At 39.3% G+C, this 24597-nt stretch overlaps 1 protein-coding gene across 1 annotated transcript in view; it reads left to right on the forward strand.

The window, feature by feature from the left end:
* DTNBP1 (dystrobrevin binding protein 1) overlaps window positions 1-24597 on the forward strand; it is an 80233-nt gene extending 55636 nt beyond the window's left edge. Inside the window, exons 8-10 of the mRNA XM_089516791.1 lie at window positions 20983-21138; window positions 22696-22839; window positions 24057-24597. Of these exons, the coding sequence (XP_089372917.1) occupies window positions 20983-21138; window positions 22696-22839; window positions 24057-24307 (551 nt within the window). The 3' untranslated portion in view covers window positions 24308-24597. The remainder of the gene's footprint in view (window positions 1-20982; window positions 21139-22695; window positions 22840-24056) is intronic.

Consider the following 24597-nt stretch of genomic DNA (forward strand, 5'->3'; position numbering starts at 1 on the left):
ATGACTTAGTTGTATGCTGACTAGACTGCTGTGGCATGCTTTACATAAGGGTGCATTTCACTGGGGTAATATGCAGCAACCTGGACATTACTGGCAGCTAAATATGCAGACTACATGATCCCAGTTTTACATCAGATACACTGGATGCCTCTTTGTTTGGGGCCAAATTCTTAGTGCTGTTGTTAACCTTTTAAATCCCTTAATGGTGTAGGGATCAAGGAACTGCCTTAATTTCCTAAAGGACTACCTACTGCTGTGCAAAATGGCCCAACAGTCTGATTAGTTTTCTTCCATTCTTTTTTTCCTTAGGCAGGCCCCTTAAGATGATGATGATGATGATGATGATGATGATGATGATGATGATGATATTTATATCCCGCCTCTCCCTTCCGGGATCTAGGCGGGTAACAACAGTCCAATAAAACTGATATACAGACAATAATAAAATTTCCCTAATTCCCTTAATCGTCCCTCCTTCTGCTAAAAATACACATAAACATCAAGATACAATATAATATCCCCAGTACGGTGTACTTAGTTACAAATTTTGTAACTAAGGATCGACACAGATCGAATTATTTCAAGAGACCATCAGGAGAGGCAGTGAAAGAGTGAATAGATCAATTTGGTTAATTCAACTGGAGGTTAGTCTGGAAAGACCCGCCAGAAGAGATCCATCTTTATTGCCTTTTAAAACGCCCCCAAAGATGTAATATGGCGGATCTCTTCTAGCAGGTCATTTTATATTTTAGCAGCGGCAGCTGAAAATGTCCTCTGGGAAGTCGCCACCAGCCTGGCTTTAGAGGGGAGGAAATTGTCTTGGAGCATATCCCTGACTACATCCACTCTGTGTGGCCCCTTTTGGTTGATGAAGAAACTTGAGACCTTCAAAGCTTTTAAGTAGACTAATATATCGTACAGTTGGCCCTCCATATCCATGGATTCTTGATCCATGGATTCAACTATTCACAGCTTGAAATTTTTCCCAAAATATATAAATTTTAAAAAGCAAATGTTGATTTTGCCATTTTATATAAGGGACCATTTTACTATGCCATCATATATAATGGGACATGAGCACCCACACATTTTTGAATCCACAGGGGGTTCTGGAACCAAGCCCAGCGGAAACTAAGGGCCCACTGTATGTAACCGTCCCAAGGGAATTTGGCTGATGATAGAAAAGAGGTCTCAATCCCTAATTTAAAACATTTCCATCCCCCAAAATTACCATAGTACTTCATTTTGTCTGAAAAGACAATGTTCCATGGGTTCTACTGATGAAATAGATAGGATTTAGAGGGGAAATCTAGTGAAAATTAAGAGTGAAAAGACATATCATATGAAAGAAACACTGCCCTGAAACACTAGGTTAATCTAGAGTAGGAATGGGCAAAATCAGCCTTCCCCATGTTGTTGAACTACAGCTCCCATCAGCCATAGCCAGCATAGACAGTAGTGTTAGTTTTGCCCAGAATAAATTAACTGTCCTATTGAATCTACTTTTGGGGCAAGTCTGCACTTAGGGGAAAGGTCTGAAAGGACACCTAGTATTTTATGCCCCATGCCCATTCCAGAACTGCCCTGCACCTGTTTTATCCACAGCAGTTATCTACACTGTGGATGTTGCTGTGTTCTGTTGTTAGCTTCCACTGCTGGGTGCCTTGCAAGCAGGAAAAATCTTTATTTTAATGTCGTTCCGGATAGGGATGGTAAATGGATGCTGGCAGCAGTCTGTCAGTGAAAAAGTCAACAGCAGTGGAAGATGACTGAAAATGGTGGTGCCTGCCAAGCAGACTGTCCTGCTTGCCCCTTCCCCCCTTAATCCAGTAGGGATCTATGGGACATATGCAGGAAAACAGGTGTTTCCTGGAAACTCCACAGCAAACTGTGAGTTCAAAAAAATCTGCCTTATGATGTTTTACTCTAAATTTGCTGCTGATTGGGCCCTGTGCCACGTGTCCTGGTCAGACAAGATTCAGAGAAAATGCCAACATAGATTTGGGGGGAATTTAGGTTTTTTTCCTTGTGTAGAATGGCCTTTGTAGGACTGCAGTAACAATGGATTTATTATTATTATTATTATTATTAGTAGTAGTAGTAGTAGTAGTAGTATTGCAATACTACAGTCGGCCCTTGGTATCCACTGGGATTTGGTTCCAGGACCCCCTGCAGATACCAAAATCCATGAATGTTCCAGTCCCATTAAATACAGTGGCATAATAAAATGTATAAAATTGCAAAATCATCGTTTGCTTTTTGAAATTTATATACTTTAAAAATATTTTCGAGCTGTGGATGCTTGAATCCATGGATAAGAAATCCATGGATATGGGGGGCTGACTGTATATGTTGGAGCTGTCAGATGAGCATAATTAGTCACTGTAGACTACTGTCATCCCATTCATATAATCTACCGTATTTTCCGGCGTATAAGACGACTGGGCGTATAAGACGACCCCAACTTTTAAAATAAAAATATAGAGTTTAGCATATACTCACTGTATAAGGCTACCCCTCTTCCTCAGAAGCCGGCAGCCAGCCGTGCATGCGCGTGCCGGCTTCAAGGGGCCTCCGGAAGCTCCTTAGAAGCCGACACACGCGCTCTCGGGGCTGCCGGCTTCCCGGGCCTCCGGAGGCCTGAGAGGCCTGGGAAGCCAGCGGCCCCGAGAGCCGGGCCGCGGGGCTGCCGGGCTCAACCCGGCATACAAGACGACCCCCAACTTTTGACCCAATTTTATTGGGTCAAAATGTCATCTTATACACCAGAAAATACGGTAGTATTATTTTTGTTTTTGAAAGTAATCATATTATGCACTTCTTGCAGTTCTAGTTCTGCAGCTGGATCAGATTTCTCAAGCTTTGTTATATTACCTTTCTGTGAAATACTTGAATAATCCTTTCTTACAAACTGACTGTAGTAATTTTACTGTTTGGCTTTTTCATGGACCAGCTGAAGGAACAGCCACAGCCACTTTCCTGTCTCCATGAAGACAATACATTATTTGTTTGTGAGACCTGTGACAATTCTTTTCTGCTTTCTCAATAAAGACTGCATTATAAGTAGTGATACGAATCCTTTAGTCAAATAATACATTATCACTGTTTACCTATATAAACAGGCCTACAGAAGTTACTAATCTGCAGAAAAGAACTACTGGTCTGTTGGAGACTGGTAGACAAAACATGAAGAGGTTGATTTTTCCATAGATATAGAGGACGGGGTGTCACCTCTAGGAATTGCCATGTTTTCAAAGCTGAATGCAAAAAGGGATGGAGACACCATCTCTGTTGCTCACTTGCATGCTGTTCTCCGTGGCTGCTAGTTTAGTACTTAAATGTAGGGCTCCTCTAGTTTGAGCATTCCCCAGTCTGTCTGATAGTAGTTCTTTTTAAAGTGAAAAAGTGTAGGCCAAATAATCACACTTTCCATTTTTCATTTACAAATATTATTTTACACTTTTATGTCTATGGTCCAAAACGTATCCATGGCTCAATGTAAGTACTGTCCTTTAACTCTTATAATAAATCTAAGCTTTTGTCTTTCACTGCTTAATAAATAAATAAAACTTTTATTTATATCCCGCTCTTCTGTATCAAGACAATCAGAGCGGCTCACACTAAAATGTCCACATACAATATAATACATAAAATTACAATATCCACCCTTTAAAAAAGAATGAAATATATTACAATTAAAAGAGTTTTAAAATCAATTTATAATAAAGATAATACAGGCAGGGTGGTAGTAAATACATGGTGTGGGGGTAATCAATCTGCGGCCGGGGAATTTTTTCCGGGAAAGGCCTGCCGGAAGAGATCCGTCTTGACAGCTTTTTTGAAGCTATCTAAATTGATAATTTGACGGATCTCATTCGGAAGGCTGTTCCATAGCCTGGCATTCCTGCTGAAGTGTTTGAAACCAACACTGATTGGTGGATCCCGGTAATTGATGCTTTATTCACCACCATAGATCGAACAACCTGCATTCCATAACCTGGGAGCAGTTGCAGAAAAGGTCCTCTGGGAGGTTGCAGTTAATCTGGTCTTTAAAGGCTGCAATAAATTCCTCCCAGAGGACTGGAGTGTGCGGGGTGGATTGTATGGAAGTAGACGATCCCTTAAATAGGTTGGACCCAAGCCATGTAGGGCTTTAAAGGTAATAACCAACACCTTTTACTGCACCCAGAAACTAATAAGCAGCCAGTGAAGTGACTTTAGAATCGGTGTTATCCGGTAACTCTTAGAATTTCTGGTAACTAACCTGGCTGCCATGTTTTGTACTAATTGGTGTTTCTGGACCAGGCACAAGGGTAGCCCCATATAGAGTGCATTACACAAATCGAGTCGTGAGGTTACCAGTACATGTACTACAGTTTCTAGGTCCCTTCTAGGAAAGGGCGCAGCTGGCATATCAGCCAAAGCTGATAACAGGCACTCCTGACTGCCGCATTGACCTGGTTTGTCATGTGAAGCGAGGGATCTAAGAGCACCCCTAGACTGCAAACACACTCATTTGAGGAAAGCATGAACCCATCTAGGACTGGAGGTTGCAACCCAATACCTGGTTTGCGGCCCCCTACTGCAATTACCTCTGTTTTGTCTGGATTCAATTTGAGCTTGTTTTTCCTCATCCAGTCCTTTACCACTTCAAGACACCGACTGAGAGGAGAGATGCCATCTGTCGTCAAAGCTGTTGATTGAGGCATGGAGTAGTATATTTGGGTGTCATCAGCGTACTGATAACACCCTGTCCCATGTCTACATATGATTTCTTCCAGCAGCTTCATATATGTGTTAAATAGCATTGGGGACAGAATGGCGCCTTGAGGGACGCCACATTTAAGCTCCGTTTTTGAGGAGCAGCTATCCCCGAGTATCACCCTCTGGAATCTACCTGAGAGGAAGGAACGGAACCACTACAGTGCAGTGCCCCCAACACCTAACTCTCCCAGGCGTTCCAAGAGGATGTCACGATCTATTATGTCAAAAGCCGCTGAGAAGTCTAAACAAAGGTCATCAGCCAGAGCAACCATGGCAGTCTCCACCCCATATCCGGTCCTGAAGCCGGTTTGAAATGGATCTAGATAATCACTTCAGTAAGAGTGATTACCGAGTTAGTACCTTAACATCTTTTAGACATGTGCACTTTTTCTTAGTCCTGCATGTGTTTGGTCATCTCCCCCACACATTGCCCAGCCACCATTTAATGTAGTTCCTTCTTCATCCAGTGTTAGGGTAAGCACAGTTAGGCCTGCAGGAATTTTGTAAGTTCTTTGGCATTGTTTTTCTTCGCTTCATCCTTTACATCCTGTTACATGCCCCTTAGTTTTATCCTCAACTTATCCATAGGTTGTATAAAAATCCATAATTTGAGCCACCAAACCTGCCCTCGACTTATACATGAGATCACCGTATGCACAAGTGTATGTGGTGTTTGTGTAGCAACTCATCGAAATAGAGTAAGCTTTACATTCTAGAGTGTACTGTAATTTCTTTTTGATTTAAGACATGAGATGACAGTGGGACCTTTAAATATAGCATAGACCTGTCAAAGCTAGTATCTGTATCATGTAGCCTAAGGATGGGTCATCTAAGGCAGCATCAAATAGGTTAATTGATACATGGACAATGTTAACCTGTAAATATTTGACTAAATATTTACTTTCACATTGTGCCCTAGGTATTCTCAGGTTTCAGAATCCTCCTCCCTTATCTCCCAACTTAGTTTTTGAACTGCAAGAGGTTTCATGCTTCTAAAGGTGAAACTGATAGTGCCTGCATCATAACCATCAGCTGTCAGTTCCTTTCACAACAAATTACTTTTGTTACAAGACACTCAATATGTTCTGTCCTCATTCTTCCCATCTCCTTCTCTTCCTACAGCATGACTTAATGGGAGCTCCTAGTTCTTAGTTTCCCCTCCCCTTCTCATTTCCTCAGTGGCTTTCAAGTAGATCATTGTTGACAAAAAGTAGCTGTTTTTTGTAGTTTTTTCGGGCCATTTGGCCATGTTCTGGAAGAGTTTAATCCTGACGTTTCACCTGCATCTGTGGCTGAAGATGCCATCCAGGGATGCTGGTGAAACGACAGGAATACACATGGCCACATAGCCTGAAAATCCCACAAAAAACTATGGATGCCAGCCATGAAAGCCTTCGACTTCACAAAAATAGCTGGCTTCATTTCAGTAATTCGTTTGTTTTTAATGCTTTGTTTCCAGATGTAGAAACCTGGTCTGTGCCTTCTAGAAACACATCACTGTAACTTTAGACGGCTGTGATCTATGCATGGCCATTCTTTAAACTAATCAGACTACCTTGCTTAGAGCTTTAATCTTTGACTGATGAAATCCAGCATAATAAGCACATATTTAATTCACTAGTTCAACTTCTTTTCAGTAACTGATCTAAGTAATCAGTTGCCTTCTCTTTTTTTCTCCTGCAGAGGCTTATAGAGTGATAGTGGAGAGGTGTTATCCTATTGTGCAATTTGTTTCAGTAAAGTGTCTGTTCTGTATTTCATATTTGTATTCATTTAAAAAGGATTTCTACCTGATCTGGAGTTTTTATTATGAGGCAGCTATTTTTTTTTAAATGCAAGAAAGTATTCTTGTCAGTTTAACAATCACTCTGAAGTTGTGAACATTTTTGCATGCTACATCAAGGTATTTTGTAGAGTAGGCATGAGTGTGCTTCCAATAATTTTAAATACTGAGTGCAAACCGCTATTTGAACCCTTTTTGTATGTGTAATGATGGTTGAAATTGAAGGTAACAGTAATTTCCATCCTGCTTGATACTTGTATTTTTATAGTGACCATGTCTCTCAACTTTAAAGGAAATTATTTTTAAAAGGAAGTTAGTGTTCTCTGAACCACTGAGGAAAGAGCATGTCATTTCTCCAAACATGTCTTGAGGCATTTGGAGTTTCATTATCCTGAACAGTTCTATTTTGTATTTTTTTCCCTTCATTTTATGGCCCCTAAATATTACTTAATCAGTGACCAACATACCTAATTTAAATTTATACATTCATTTCATCTCATCTTTTAAAAACTCCATAAGTCAAAGACAGTACGTCAAATAACAATGCAACTGCCCTTTTCAGTCACCTTTGAAGCACAATTAATTCTCTTGATCTCCTATGAAAAGCCAGAAAACGAACGTGGTTTGTTGGTTGCTTAGTGGGTCATCCCACTGGGGCTGTGAAGAGACAAAATGTGTTCTGTATGTGAGTAGCTTTGCTATGTTTGCTTTCATGAGGAAGTTAATTATGGAGACAAGTGAAGCTGAATACACTTTATTGCTTTAAAGAACAGAAGAGCTAGTTTTATTGTCACTGATCTGAATACACAGGTACAGGTGCATTGTTTGCATTCCTATTTAACTGAAATGAGAAAGTGGGTTTTTCAAAAAAGGGAATGGAAATACATGAATTTACAGACAATGACCTGTGTGTCTTATATAAGTATCTCTCTATAGATCTGGCTTCTCAGGAAAGCTTTTGTCATTTTAGTTTTTGTGAATTTAAATTGTATTCCTGTCAATAATCATTTGCCTTAGTTCTCCTTCTCCATGTGTCACTCAGGAAAAAAATATCTTCTGTGTTTTTGCTACTGGCATTCTGTTTGGGAAGTTAGACTTTTGGTTCTTTAATATGCCTGATAAAGTAGGTGTTCATTAGGGAAAGGGACTGTTACACATGGGGTGCTGAACTGGATATACTACATGTCCCAAAGGATCAGTGTGCTGACTTTAAAACTTGCAACTTAACAAAAACAAAGGGAAGTGTGCCCATGCCAGCTCCATTGGGGTTTCCTTCATGAATGGTTTTTAGTCTGGTCACTATAACTACTGTTTCAGTTTAAAGAACTGGTACTTGCTTTTCGTCTTCTCTCTTTATCTCCTTTTCCTTGTATGTTGTGTTTTTTAGATTGTTAATGTTTAGCACAGACTCTTGTTTGTACTGTTGACATGTAAGGTGGTGGTCCAGAAGGCTTCAGCTTAAAGGGCTGGTTAAATAATTGGTGGAGCATTCTGTTATAAATGTTCAGAATTATTCATTGAACATGTGAAAACCAGTATCAGGTTCAGAAGGCAAGTGAAATGTTTTTGAAAAATAATTAGTTTACAGAACCAAATAAATGTGATACTTTAAATAAAACCTCTATATGAACATATGGTACAATGATAAGGCTTTAATGAATTCTTAAACTTTCATCTCCAAAATGTGCCTTAAATGGTATCTGAAAAGTGTTACTGAGGAGGGCATTTACCCATGTGGATGTGAAGACTGTGAACTGGCATTCTGCATCGACTGTGATCACCATTCTTCACAGAGTGTATGGGCAAATTGTCTTTTCAGATGGACTGCAGAAAAACCTTGCATCTTGACAAGATTGCAAGGCTTGGTTGCATTGATTAGGAAACTCTTTCAGTATAGTCATTAGAAGAATTCTTTGTTATGAGCCAGTAAGTAAATCTTCTGAATCTCATGACTGGTTGATTTCCCTCCCAATCTACTGCCTGCTAAGGGAAGAGTGTCCAAAAATCATATAGTTTGTGTCTGGCCTTTCCCCAGCTTTCCCCCCTATACAGTCAGATGGAAACATAAGCCCAAACTCTTAATTGGTTCTTGTTTTTGTTTTCATGGGCCAGTACCTTAATTCTCCAAAGTCAAAGTATTTATAATGTTAACATCTGCATGTCTGCATTGTTTAATTGTAACACAGAGCCCTGAGCCATAGGTAAGCTCTCAGGGCTTCCTTCCCATAGCTTAAAAATCAGTACACTTGTGTATATTGTACATTAACTTCTCTTTTAATTAACAATTATGGTCTTTTAGCTTAAAATGCATTTCTAAACATTGCTTTTAGCAGGATTTACTCCTTTGCAAATGAATTTAGGATTGCATCTGTTATGCTTTTCTTCCTATTGACGTGATATATTTTCTTGTGGATATGTTAGGCTACTGCCATACTGAAGAATTAATGCAGTTTGACACTGCTTTAATTGTCATGGCTCCATCTTGTGGAATCCTGGGATTTGTATTTTGTTGTGACACCAGAGAAAGCTAAATATCTCACAAAAGTACAGATTCCAGAATTCTGTACCAGTGACCCTTGACAGTTAAAGTGGTGTCAAACTGCATTTATTCTGCAGTGTAGATACAGCATTATACTACTTTTCTTGCATTTAGTACTTCTGTTTCTTCCAAAGATTTATAAGCCTCTTTTCAAGTTACAAACTATCCCCAAGGACCCTTATGTCAAAACAATAAAACATAGATAATAAAAAATAATAATAAATTAGTAGGAATACAATTCTCTACTAAATACATTAAAACATTATGACATCAAAATAGCAGCAGTTAAAACAATTTAGAGCACTGTGTTTCAAAGCAACTTGAAATAGTAATAATAAATCTCAGCTTAAAAGCTAGTAAAGGAGAGGCCATATATAATTCCTTTGGCAAAGATAAACAAGTCCCTGATGCAAAAGACTGCTGGCAATATGCAAAACTTAGCCCTATTAAAAATTATTTACAACTGATATACATATGCTAAGCGACAAGGTAGGCAGCTTTCCAAGTTACTGCTTTTGAGGCAATGTTTTGGAATATTGGTGATTTAAAAACTTGAACTTCAAAAATATGAATACATCAAGCGCTTTATTTTTGTAACCCACTATTGTAAAATATGAGTGACCCCTCTATCCAAACACAGACAACAATATATGGGGTAAGAAATGTGGAAATGGCTTCCTGCTGCTGAGAAGCAGTTGTGATCATGTATTCCATATGTTGGGACATAAGGTACACTGTACATCCTAAGGCAAAACAGGTGCACAGATGCAGCTTAGAATTCACAAGTGTATTTGTAAGCTTAGCTTTTGGCATCTTGAACTTGGCACCTAGTTCAAGAATACAATTCCAGGTTATCTGTGTGCCAACATATTGCTAATTCTTCAACTCTTGATGTTGTTGAATAATCAGTTTTGTTCAACAACACAAAAATATTCCAAATCTAGATGGCTTTAATGCCAAGAGCCTTCTCATTTCTGTTTAGAGAAGATATTACAAGACTTTAAAAATATTCTCTTCTTAACATTAGTGCCTGTTTTTTTCTGATTCCCTCCCATCCAGGAAAAAAAAAAAAGGAAATTACTTCAAAATTTCTGGAACATTTACATCTCCAGGCCCCAGACAAAACCTTTTCATAAAAATTTGATCCCAGATCTGTTAACTACCAACCAAGCTTTTGTTGTTGTTAACCATGCATGAGCCAGTGCTGCCTCACGGCAACCCTGTGGATGAGACATCTCCAAGCCCTCTTGTCCTCCACTGCTCTGCTCTTGTAGGTTCATGCCCATAACCTCCCTGATGGTGTCTATCCATTTAGCATGCAATCTTCCTCTCTTTCTACTGCCATCCACCCTTCCTAACATTATTGCCTTTTGAGTGAGTCATGCCTTCTTACGATGTGCCCAAAGTATGACATCCTTTGCTTCATCATCTCGGCGTCCAGGAGAGTTCTAATCTGATCTGTTCTAGGACCATTTGTTTGGGTTTTTTGCCTGTCCACAATATCCTCAGCACTCTTCTCCAACACCACATTTCAAATGAGTTGGAGTTTTTTCTTATTCACCTTTTTCAGTGTACATCTCTCGTATCCATGCATTGTGATTGGAAATACTATGGGTTGGATGATTCTTATATTAGTGTTCAGTTGTATGCCTTCACTCTTTAGGATTTTATCTAGTTCTTTCATCAGAACTACTCTTCCCATTCACATTCTTCTTATTTCTTGGGTTCAGTCTCCATTCTGATCAGTGTCTGATCCTAGGCGTGAGAACTCTTTTAACTATTTCAATTTCTTCATTATCTGAGTCAGTGATGGTGAACCTTTTAGAGACCAAGTGCCTAACTCAATGGCCTTTTCCCACTGGGTGTCACTTAGTGCCGGGGGGGGGGGGAATTCTGTGCAGCAGGACTTCCAGGGGCGGGACTTCCCCAGAGGCAGTTAAAGGCACAGGAGGGTGGGTGCACGCCTGTTTCTCCTGTTCCCCTGCCTCCTGTGCCTTCATCTGTCTCAGTGTGCCCTCAGAGACGGCTTTGTGTGCCAGAGGTTTGCCACCACGGGTCTAGGTTGAACTTACGTATTTCTTCCATGGTCATTACTTTTGCTTTCTTTATGATCAGTATTAGGCCTGCCTTTCCACTTTCATCTTTGATCTTCAGTCATTTTTTCAAGTCTGTGATGTTTTCTGCTAGTAGTATGGTGTTGTCTGCATATCTTAGATTGTTGATGCTCCCTTCTCCCATCTTCACTCCTCTTTCTTCTAAGTTTAAACTGCTATTCTTATGATGTTTTTTGCATTCAGGTTGAACAAACAGGGTGATTGAATGCAGCCTTGCCTGACTTCTTTGCCATTTGGGAACCAATCTGTTTCTCAGAATTCTGTTCTGCAGTTGATTTCACCTCTTCAAAGAACAATGAATAGAATCCTGAAGGGAGAAGTTCCAAAATCTTGGCAACAAGCGAATGTTGTATTGATACCAAAGGAAAACTGTGACCACCTAGAACCCAAAAATTACAGACCAATTTCTTTATTAAACTGTGACAACAAAAATCTTTACTGGAATATTGGCAGAACGATTAAAAAATATATTGGAAAATTGGATACATGAAAACCAAGTGGGATTTTTGCCAAACAGATTAATAAAACACAATATTAAAAACATAATAAATATAATTGAATATCATGAAAAAATATAGATAAAAACTGGTACTAATCTTTAATGATGCAGAAAAAGCTTTTGACAAGGTGAGCTGGCATTTTATGAAAAAAGTCTTGGATAAAATAGATATTGGATCAAATTATAAAAAATGGATAGATAACATTTACAAATATCAAGAAGCAGCTTTGATTGTGAATAGCAAAACAACAAAGAATTACAAAGTTCAAAAATGAGTGAGACAGGGATGTCCACTATCACCGTTGTTATTCATAATAATATTAGAGATTTTAAATAATGCCATAAGAACAAACAAAATAATTGAAGGAATTATAATTAAAAACATGGAGTACAAGTTGCGTGACTTTGCAGACGATCTGATGATCTCCTTAGCAAATCCGATTGAAAATATGAGTGAACTACAAAGAGTATTAAAAGAATACAGTGATGCATTGGGATTCCAAATGAAGAGAAATCTAAAATGGTGATAATGAATATGTTCGAAAAAGATAAACAACAGCTAAAAACCTTAACTAAATTTCAATTTAGCAAAAAAGTTAGATATTTAGGAATTAATATTACATCAAAGAACAACTACAAGATTAAATGGCAAGAAATTAAAAAAGACTTGGAAAGATTGGATAAAATAGGCTTGCCATGGATGGGAAGAATATCATCTATTAAGATGAATATATTTACCTAAAATGTTGTACTTGGTTCACATATCGACAAATTAGAGAAAGATATATTATAAATACAAAATGTATGGGGATTGGAGAAGTAGACCCAAGTTTGGAGAATATTATTAAATTAAAAAAACCCATAATATCAGAAAATACTATAAAGCTTTAATGAAATTAGATATGAAAGAAGAACAAATAAAACCTCAAATGGTAAAATGGGCCCAAAATATTGGTAAAAACATAAATTTGGAGCAATGGAAAAAACATGGACAAAAAGAATAAGATATACCTTAAGTTATAATGTAAGAGAATCTGTTTGACATTACAATTCCAGTGTTCTGATGCAGCAGATGCAGCATAAGGTCTGATGTATGAGCACTCACACGAGATGGATAGACTCGATATTCTGGATTGAAACTATGTGTGTGTGTTAGTGTGTGAGTGTCTCACATTTGGACAGGAAAGAGATCTCAGTGGTAAGGAGGAAGGGAGAGGGTAAAAACGTGCTTTTTGATTTATGTTCATGGTTAAAAATACAAAAATGCATTTAAAAAAAATCTGAAAAAAATCCATTTAAAAACTTGTGTTTTAAAAAGGAGGGCTGATAAGACTGTCCAGCAGATGATGGAGCAGATAAAAGTGCCCTTCCATCAGGAAAACCTGTGGGACAGATTAAGCACCCTTAATCTGTCCCACAGATTTTCCAGATGGAAGGACACTTTTATTCATACATCCCTAGTTTTAGCATTGTATCATCTCCTTAAATATCCCATGAATTGTCCCTTAATGGAGCTGTTTTGATATACTTGTGTCCCTCATTTCCTTCCTGCTTCTTCTGGCTCACATAGTCATGATGACTGTGAAAGTGGGCATGGCTTTCCAGTGGGCAGCCTAGTGGATGACGTTAGGCCTTGTATTACCCACTTGAAGCCCTTAATGAATCCTTTTTTACAGAATAGTTCTTGACTTAAGGTGGGAACAATAGTCATGCTTCTTTAAAGTCAGAATTGTTCATTTTCCATCTCAGCTGAATGGGCTAGAATGCTACCTTTAATGTTGGGGAGGAAGTTTCAAATTCTGGGAAGGAAATACTTGCAAGGTATTGTGGAATATTTTTTGTCAGTTGTATTATTATTTTTATTATTATTATTATTTTAAAAACTGTGATGTCATGGGGGCATGAAGCAGCTGTTGAAATACATTTTTGTGGGCCAGCTGTGTCCTTAATACAGACTCTTAAGGTAAGATGATATTTTTGTTCTCATTTTACAAATACAAAGGGAGGAAAATTAGTGGAAGTGTCTCTGATTTTAGATGCAGCATGGATAATTAACAAGTATGTAAAATCAATTTTAAAAAACTGTTTTGATGTTACTGATACAGGTATGTAAAATTAGGATGCTATTTTAAAAGATGCCTGGGAAATGATAAGGATACCTCTCTTTTTGGAAGGTGGGTGGGTACAGATTTTGTTTTGTAACTGAGAAGTTAATGTCACAGCAGTCTGGTTCCATGGATGTACATACTACCGTACTTTAATTTGTTATTTTGTTATAGAAGCAACTTGTGGAAAAGCTGTGTTGAAAAGCGTTTTAAGGAAGATTATAATTAGAGTAATAAAATTATTGTGATATGTAAAGAAGAATTGAACAGGACAGTAGCAGTGGTGTGTGGAGTCCTCTTTATGTGTTGGAAAGTTGGGAATGAGAACTATTCATGCAATCATATTGGAGAGAATCAGATTAAGTCATATCAAAGAGGGTCAAATCTGTTGAGAACAAGAGATCTTGAAGTAAACATGGAAGAATTAAGAGTGCAGTTGTGTGCTTGAGTACCTTATGTTTGTTTCAACAACTCTATCTACATCAGGGGTAGGCAACCTTTTTGAGCCGGGGGCCGGGTTGCTGTCCCTCAGACAACTAGGGGGCCGAAGCCAAAAAATAAATAATTAAATAATTTTAAAGACGTTTAAATAAATAAATAAACCGGGACAAATATAGGACAGAATTTTCAAATGGTGGACACTTTTTTAAAAACAGTGGAGGACACGCAAAAAAATTGCTGATTTTTAAAAAAATGTTAATATAAATGCATGTTTCTGAGGCTTCTATAGACAATTGCCCCCCTTGCCCCTGCGTGCGAGAGGTCAAAGGCCCCGGCGGCAATTGGCGGCAGGACCGGGCTGGGGCCGGTCCTAAGGCCTCGCCGGGCCGCATCCGGCCCGCGGGCTGCAGGTTGCCTACCCCGATCTACATGAAACATTTAGTCACCAGAGTTCTGTTCAGATATTCTATGTCAACATACGCAAAATGACAAGCTAGCTGTGCCTTCTTTTGTCTTTAGTTCCACTCCCCTCCTATGCGTAGAGGGCAACAGTCTGAAGCAGAGATCCTCCAGTTTTCATGGGAGTTGGCACCCTGAGTTTCCAGAGCTCCAGCACGCGGAGTGTGTTTTAAGGACAGTGGAGGCTATTTCACATCTGTCACTACATGCACAGAGCAGGGTTGGCAGTGAGGCTAGCACACACACCCCTACTTGTGTGTTTACTCTCCATGTTTAAAGAATAACTAAATAAGACAAGATTAGTGAGTAAACATATACTATGTGCATCTTTATAGATGCTAAAAGTTAACTGCTGTCAATCAGTATAGTGCAGCTTCTCAGCCAATATCAAAGTGCACTTAAGGCTGGAGGATTTTAGAAGTAGTAGGTGTTGTAGCTACATTTCAAAAGAAGGAATGCGCAAACTGTCTCTGAGTATTCCTTGCCTAAGAAAAGTGTATGAAAAATTCATGGGGCAGCCATTAGTCGATAGGTGACTAGAAGGCACATGAACACATGTGTACTGCCACTGACAGACATAAATCTTTCGTCTTTAAGAGGAAGTGCTGCTTTCTCGTGAAAGATTTGAAACAGCATAAGAAGAAGCATTGCAGACTTCTATTTAGGCTCATTTTTCCTCCCATACTGTGCAGTAAAATTGAGATTTTGCTTCTTTTAGCAGGAAAATGGCTAGAGAGAGTGGATGAAAATAGTTACTATCCTTGCCCACTGCCTTGTAGCTTTAATAAACATGGGTGGGATACCTGGGTTGTTGAATGACAATCTTAGAGGAAATACAACGAATCTCATCTCTTTTAGGAGTGAAATAATTCTTCGCTTCTTTATTATTGACAGGAAAGTTCATTTTTTGATGTGAAGGATTGTACAAATAAGCTGTGGCTTTCCTTATGTATAATACTGTTTTGAACTGCGGTAATTTATTTGTAAGTGCAACAGATGCACAATTCATCTTGGCTCAGCATTGTGAATTTTTCCCAGTGCAGATCGAACATCATCTTTGTTATTTATCAAGAGGGATTCTGAAATTGGCTTAGAGCAGAGATGGCAAACCTTTTCCAGTTCGCTTGCCGGGGGCGGGGCTTCTACCCCCAGGATGGGGGCTGAGTGCCGGGGGTGAGGCTTCTGCCCTCCGGGGCGGGGCTTCCACCCTCCGGGGGTGGGGCTTCCACCCCCTTTTCAGAGGGAGGAGCCTCTGGCTCCTGCCCCGGCATTTTCTGGCCCCTGAGGGTCCCTTCTGGGGCCGTCAGAGGCCGGCAAAACGGCGGTGGAGGACGGCAGGCTGTCCTCCAGCTTTTGCCAGCCTCTGAGGGTCCCTTTAGGGGCCGTCAGAGGCCAGCAAAAGGGCCATGGAGGACAGTGGGCCATCCTCCAGTTTTTGCTGGAGGATATAGAATTTAGAAAGTCAATGATTATGGGATGATGTGACGTTCACTAGGCCATCTCAACAAGCCTGAACAAGTAGTTATTTTATTTTGTTATGTGCAAAAAGCTTTGATGACATTTCCTGGCAGGTCCTACTGTCGGCTACATAGCAGCCATTTCATGCCACATCGCAGTTTCAAGATCCTGTGCAGCACTCTGCAGTATTAGGATCCTTTGCCACTAATAAATATTCACTTAGATTTTTTTTTTGCTTCATTGTAGCTTGTTGAAGAACAGTTTTCTTTTTTTGATAAGTTATTTCTTGAATCAACATATCTGCCATTTGCATCTGCAGAGTACAATGGCTTGTTAAGTAACGAGTCTTGATCTTTTTCAAATATGCTGCAAGGGAGAAAACTACTTTACAGTTATTGTGAATCTTTCTAGGATAAGAGTGAATAGCATCCACCTTGAAACCTGTTCCACTGTTGCCTTTTTTTCTTGCAAGAAAAGAGTTGCTATACCTGGAAGGACCCAAAGGGAATGATTCTCTTGTAAAATAAGATCCAGCCTCACTCTGAGTTTAATTTTGCTCCCCAAATGGGTTCTTAGAAACATTCTGGTGAAGGAATGGCTCTTGGACTCCTAGACCTTACCCATCCATATCTAGAGCAAGATACTTGTACAGTGGTACCTCGGGATACGAATTACCCAGGTTACGAAATTTTCAGGATACGAAAAAAACCCATAGGAAATTATTGTTCCGGGTTAAGAAAGTTTTTTCGGGTTACGAAAAAACTTTTGGTGCTTTTCTGCGCGATTTCACACCAAATCGCGGCTTTTCCCCATTAGCGCCTATGGGGATTCGGCTTGCGAAAGCCTTTCGGGTTACGAAATTGACAGCGGAACGAATTAATTTCGTAACCCGAGGCACCACTGTATTCTGGTCATCTTATTGTTCTGTGTTTAAACATTTGAGCCATTTTTTCTTGATGAGTAAGTGACTAAATAACTGCAAGAAGAAATAGTTAGATCTGAAGCCTCTTCCATTGGGTGGGACATTTTAACCTCCCCCCCCCCCCCCGGTGACATTTTGTTTTTCAATTTACATAGAACTAGATACACAGTGCAGGGTGTTGTTGTTTTTTAACATAGTCACCTGAAGAGTTTTAAGTAGTGGCCCTGACCTGCAGTTGCATGCCCCATATAGCATTTCTTTTTACAGTTGGGACAGAAGTGTATTACATTTTACCATGGAGCAATGTTATTCCCTTACCAATATAATGGATTAAATCAAAAAATGTCCCATGGCATTTGTGGCTGAATCATGATGTAGAGAAGCTGTGCATGCTTGATTTAGAAGCTACTGCAACTTGAGAAACTGGAAGACAATTGTAACCTGAAATCCCACTATTTATATGGCCATTTTAGGTTCACTAAGATGAACCTAAGTCCTCTTCACAAATGCAAAAATATGCAGCTATTTGCTTTGCAGTTAAGAGAGCATTGGCATTCAAGATTCTCTGAGTCAGACAAAAGTTCACTGGAGACTAAATCCAATAGGAGGAGTGATTGCTGCCCTGTCAACTGTAGGCTGGCATCCTGTTGGTGTCCTATGCATCTATACATTCCCCTACTTACAGTTGGATACTGGGATATTTTTGTCCAATGTAGAAGAGTTATACTGTATTCACTTAAGAATTACGGAAGTGGAGTTTCAAATAATAATAATAATAATAATAATAATAATAATAATGCATTTTATTTGTATTTTCCTGCTTCTCCCAATGGATCAAAGTGGGATTACAACCAGGAAATCTCCATACAATGGCAATCATATCTAAAAACATCATAGAAACATCAAGTTATCTAAAAATTTTAATCATGACAACAGCAAAACATCAATTAAAATATGCTATTACGACTAGAAGTGGATTTTTCTTCAGTTCTTTATAGAAGGTCAGGTGGGTATGCCTGCCGGAAGAGATCCATTTTTAGTGCTCTTTGGGAAGTAGTTGTTAATCTGACCTTTGAATAATCTAATAAATTCTTCCCAGTTATTCTGAGAGTGCAGGGCGGATTATGTAGGGAGAGGCATTCCCTCAAGTAACTCAGGCCCAAGCGATGCAGGGCTTTAAAGGTGATGACCAACACTTTGTATTGCACCAGAAGCTATTTGGCAGCCAGTGTAAAGATTTTAAGACAGGTGTTATATGGTCTGACCTGAATGTTCCAGTGACCAATCTGGCTGCCGCATTTTGGACTAATTGAAGCTTCCGAACCTGGTACAAAGGTAGCCCCATTTAGAGCGCATTGCAGAAATCTAAGCGAGAGATTACCAGAGCATGTACCACTGTTTCAAGGTCCTTTCGGTCGAGGCAGGGTCGCAGTTGGCGTATCAGCCGAAGCTGATACCAAGCACTCCTGGCCCTCGCATCTACTTGAGATGATAACTGTAGAGATGAGTCCAAGAGTACTCCCAAACTGCGAACTTTGTCTTTTAGGGGAAGTGTGACCCCATCCAGGACTGGGTGACATGCAGTGCTATTGCACATGGAGGTACATTGTGTATTACCATACAGTGCATTTGGCACTGTAGTTCACCAATGATGGTTGGTGATGGTGAAACACTTTTTAAAGTTGGAATGCCAACTGTGACGGGGCACCAGTTTCATATTGATGATATAACTTGGTTGTCTTAGCTATGCTTGTTTCCAGTACATTGTTGGGTCAGCCCAATCAATCTTGAGTTTGTGCTAGAAGCCTGTGACTGTTTCTTTCATGCATATTCACTCACTCATATCAGTGGACCCAAATTGTGTGGTTTTCCTGTTAGACACCAGTTATGTTCATAAACACACGGACCTTTCCTGCTTGGTCAGTGCCCTGCCACTTTAACCACACATGCTTTTGTCTGGTGCAGAATCAGACCCAGAGAAGAGACAAACACACTTCTGTGCTACTGTGTAAAGGAGCTCCTGTAGAAGAGAGTTTGTTATGACTCTACAATCTCATTTAAAAATAGAGATTAACTCTTGAAGAGCAAGATGTGCTGTGAGCATATGCTTTTGTAATTTAAATATTCAGGAATGTAGGGGAAAGGCAGTGTTGGTAGGATATTTGGTTGTTAACTCTTTTTAGTGTCATATGCTTGGCAGTTAATAATTTTGTATTCTTGACTGGAAACTACTGTATTCACTTAAATTTTCTGAGTAATAATTATCTCAATTAATTACATTTAACTTCATTGTTAAATGGTTTTACCTCTCAATCCACTTCCATGCCAGAAAACCGACAATATATAAATAGTAAATCAGGTTATATATTTGTGCTGTGAGGATACTTTGGAAGACCACTGCACATGCATTAATAACAATGAAAATGCTTGCTGAAGATTAATTTTGTAAAACAAAAACTGCACCTACTTCCAAATTTGCTGAATATTTTTTTTTAATGTTTTGGGAAATAGGTACAATTTTTTTGCTTGGCTTGAACAATTCTTGAAGTTTTCATACTATCAGTAAACCTTTTTAATGGACAAAGACAGTCCAGAGATCTGAATTACCAATTTCTCAGCAACATGGTAACTGTTTTCTTTTATAGCAATCCCCATTTCTTCGATTTCAAGGCACTTAAGGAACATGGAGGAGTTCAAATATAGTTTGTCATCAAGTAGAGTGAATGGGCTGCTGTTCAAAGAAACTAACTTGCAAATTCCCTTGGACATGCTGAAGTAGCTCTGGATTGTGGTCCAGGAATAACACTTTAGTTGTCATGTATGGAGAATACATTTTCCTTTGGTCAGATGGAAAGGAAGCAAAATTTCATTACTGCATTGTAGAGTTGTAGGTAGTATTAAGAGGTATTTCTGCAGACATTTAAATAATGATTTAATTTTGCAGCAAAGAACCTTAGGATGGCTATGTTTGTGAGCATGTTGTATATCCTGCTAGCTGGGTAAAGCCTCTCACAAAATGGCCATTACCAAGGTTCCTTAAAAGGGAAAGCCTGACAGATAAATATGTCTGTCTTGTCTAAGTATTGTGTTAGCTCTAGCCAGTTACACTTTAATGGCTGAAACACACAAGAGTAACAGAACAGGGTGGGTGGGTGGGTATGTCTCCAGTATGCTTTTTTGTACTGGTTGTTGTGGAAAGGGAAAGGTCCTGGTTATAGGCCTTTCTCTTGGTGGGCTGCTGTGCAAACAGAAAGCTGGGCTAGATAGGCATTTTGTCTACTCCAGTGAGACTTAAAAGATTACATAAATTCCATTTGTTCCTTAGCTGCTGTTCCTGTTTGGGGATAAAAGGAAACAGATATTAAAGTACAAACCTGTCAGGAAGTATTAGGGGTGAATCAAGAGATTTCTGTATTTTGTAATAGCTGCTGGCCTTTTGTTATGACAACAGCATTGCATTTTTGCATTACACAGAGCAGAAGTAGCAGTTGTTCACTACATGGAAAAGCTAGTTTTGGTCTGGGTAGAAAAAACCCCCAGAGTTTAGTGTCTTAACAGCACAGTGTAAAGAAAAACAGCTGATGTTAGCTTCTTCAGTTTACCATTTCTGGTTTCAGTGAAATGTCTTCACCCTAATTTCTGATATGTCTGACTCATTTTATGCTCCACCAACAGATAGTATATTGTGATGCATAATTCTGTATTCTTAAAAAATATCTTGCCCAGTACTTGTCAGGCTTTATAGAGCAAAATGCACAAGGGAGTCAGCTTTTTAAAAAGTACAGGTTCAGCTGATGACTTTTATTGGGGGGATTGTAAAAAAACAAACAACAAAACTTGTTTTGAAAAATGCTGAAATCAGGATCTTTCAGGGTTAATATCTATTTCCCTACTCTAGCTGAACTTGATGCAGAACATGCTCAAAAGGTTCTGGATATGGAACACACACAGCAAATGAAGCTAAAGGAGCGGCAGAAATTCTTTGAAGAAGCTTTCCAGCAGGACATGGAACAGTACCTCTCAACAGGCTATCTGCAAATAGCTGAAAGACGAGGTGAGTACTGAAATCTTTCAGGCTTCACAGATGGAAAATGTAGCAATACAGTGGTTTATTGAACTAGATTTCATAACATTGTAATTCCTTACATCTGTATTCTGTCTGGAAGCTCGGAGTGGCAGCATGCCCTATCATTTGTTTTCTTTTCATGCCAGGGGCAAGCGGATGCCTGCTTAGCTTGAATGTGTTCTACGATATAGGGCTCACCTAGCTGTGGAAAAAACATAGCAACAAATGAAGGGGTACAGCTGAGAAGCGAATGGCAACAGTGGCAAACAAGAGCATTCTCATTTCGTTCTTGCACTCCATGTGAACAGGGAAGCAGTAAACTGCACTTTGGGAGTAGCCATTTGATAGGCTGGAAGGAAAATGGCAGTGCATTCCAGTCTTGAGACTTGCTGTGTGGGAAATTGTATACAGTGGTACCTCGGGATACGAAATACCCAGGTTACGAAATTTTCGGGATACAAAAAAATCCCATTGGAAAACATTGTTCCGGGTTACGAAAGTTTTTTCGGGTTACGAAAAAACTTTTGGTGCTTTTCGGCGCGATTTCACACGGAATCGCGGCTTTTCCCCATTAGCGCCTATGGGAATTCGGCTTGCGAAAGCCTTTCGGGTTACGAAATTGACAGCGGAACGAATTAATTTCGTAACCCGGGGCACCACTGTATTAGTATTTTACCAGCAGATCTGGAGATACCGGAAGCTTGCAGGTTACACTGTGGCATAAGTTTGACTTTTAAAAGACTTTTCCTCTTGGATTCTGTGGAATTTTCACAGCTAGGTTCCAGTAGCTTCACTGTCATAGGACGACTATATATACATGTGCCACGTGACGGAATGAGCTCCCATCACTAGTCCAAGCTTCTGCCAACCTAGCAGTTCAAAAGCAGGGAAAAGTGCAAGTAGATAAGTCCCACTTTGGTGGGAAGGTAACAGTGTTCTGTGCAGTCATGCTGGCCACATGATCACAGAGTTGTTTTTGACAAGGCTAGCTCTTCAGCTTGGTAATGGAGATGAGCACTACCCACTAGTCACACAACTTGACAACCTTGCCAAAGGGGAATACCTTTACACACACGCACACACATATACATATAGCCACATATATAGAGAGGGGTGGGGAACTGTGTAAATCTTTTACATAGGAATAGTAGAGCTTGCAGGCCAGTTCTGCAGTGGGGGATTGGGATGTTCACTTTTTCTAATCACCATCATCAGCCTGTCCCATTTTGATGAAGATTTAAGAGGTGTGTGTGTGTGTGTGGGGGGGGAATTATATAACATTATAGATTTGGCTGTGGAGTAGAACATTTACTCTAAATCCTGATCCAAGCTGTTGGATAGTGATACAGTTTAACAATTTAGAAAATAGCTTTTTGAAACTTAAAAGGCTGTTCATTCATTAAAAGAAACCAGACAGAACTGTGTTTGACATTTTTTTATTCATATGATCTATTTAGCAATCATGAATGTTGTGTCCAGAAATCAGCATGAAAGGCATGTGTGGTAAGCCTGTCAGCTTTTTAATCTACAACTTTCTGATTGCAGAGCCAATCGGAAGCATGTCTTCAATGGAGGTGAATGTGGACATGTTAGAACAAATGGATCTCGTGGATATGTCTGACCAAGAAGCTTTAGATGTATTTCTCAATTCAGGAGGAGAAGATAACGCTATGCCATCTCCTATGTTAGGTAGGAAAATGAGCTTTGGCAGTTCTAATTGCACTCATGCCGTTAAAAACAGTGATGCCTACCAGCAGAGAAGACTGAGTTAAAGTCAGGTTGACTGAAATCACTAGGGGGAGGGGAAACTTTTTTAAGCCTGCCTGAGGACAGCTGAGAGGACACTGGATTGCTCTAAGTCCTGGTGTGTGGCTGAAGACAAAACTTACCAGTGGTAATGACTGTGCAGCAGGAGTCCATACCACAGCTGGGCTAGTGCTGTGAGTGTACATACATCACTAGCATTGTATAATGAACAGGGACTGAAAGGGGTATCTTCGGTTGGATCATTTAAGGCCTTGGATAGGTATGAGCCATGGTCCGGTTTCTCCACTGACACATATACCCCCAAGACTGTTTGTGTAACAGTCTCAGAATTTTGTTTCAAGAGCAGGAGCATTTATATATAAAAAAAAGTTGGAACTAAATTATTCCTGTCCTGGCAGGGATTGGGACATGGCAGCTGCTTTGCCTTGCATTCTTTCTACACACACATACACATTCTACTCATTATTTATTTTTATTAGTTTCCTCTTTTTACTTTTACCCTAAGGTATTCATTATTGAGAAGAGCTTTCGGTATGCCCCCCAATGTTTCTTGGTGATTTAAGTATAGTGAAACTAGCATGCACATGCCCAATGAACAAAATGTCAAAATATACTGTGGTAACATAACCCTAAAACTCAGCAGCACTTTTCAGACCACAACCCACTAATCTCATCTCACTCTCCTTCTGTCTTTGAACAAAACAGAAACTCAAAAGTAAGCTCAACTTTCATTTTACAGAATCCAGGATGCTTCTGTTAAGTTACCATACATAAGGCAGACTAGTTCTTGCATAGTTTCTTATAGCTATTATATAAATCCTGACATTTATATATTGCTAATAGTGCAGAACAAGGTTATCTTCATGTTCTCTACAGTGAGAAGCAAAGGAGATTCAACAGAGCCTGTTGCATACTTCATAATGGCATACTCACTTTCACCGTTACATTCTGGAGTGTGTATTACTAGAGTATATACATCCAAAAGCTTTGTTGCTTTTCCTCAGCTGTTTTATATGCAATACACTAGGGATCTAATATATTGCTATTTTTTTTCTAATAACATGGGTTTTCTTAAGAAAATTGTAACAGGTATAGTAATTAGTCAGTCAACTTAATGCCTTTCTCTTATTATTTTGAAGTGTCAGAATCCAGCACTTGTCAAAATGAAATCAGTCTGCAAGTTCCACCTCAGTCAGCGGTGAAGGCGAATGTCTCTTCTTTACCCTCAACCTGGACTGATTCTGCTAGCCAAGATGCCAGCGAAGGAGAGTCACCTGTGATCCAGTCAGATGAAGAGGATGTGCAAGTGGACACTGCTCTTGTTGCTGTAAATACAGAAATGAAAGGTGCTTCTGACAATAGTGATGAGAGTGATTCTCAAACAAATTGAGTGTCATGACAGTATTTGGTAGGAATTTGGACCCTGGAATGTATGAGTTCAGAAGTGATTCAGTTGTCTATTCTCACTACAATGATTTATCATGAAAGAGATTACTTTATATAAAATTTAAGTTTGACCGTCATGTGAAATACTAATTTTTATATATATATAAAAACTTGAAGCACACCATTAGCAATAAAATATTGGCTTTTGAACAGTAATTTTTTTATCTAGAGAAAGAGTCATGAAAAGGTTTATTTTAAAACAGAAACATAACAAAGCCATGTTTGTTCTTTGTA

The sequence above is a fragment of the Sceloporus occidentalis genome, unplaced genomic scaffold, assembly GCF_023333645.1.
Source record: "Sceloporus occidentalis isolate IW3139 unplaced genomic scaffold, rSceOcc1.0.p SCAF_3, whole genome shotgun sequence".
In the NCBI taxonomy this organism is placed as follows: domain Eukaryota; kingdom Metazoa; phylum Chordata; class Lepidosauria; order Squamata; family Phrynosomatidae; genus Sceloporus; species Sceloporus occidentalis.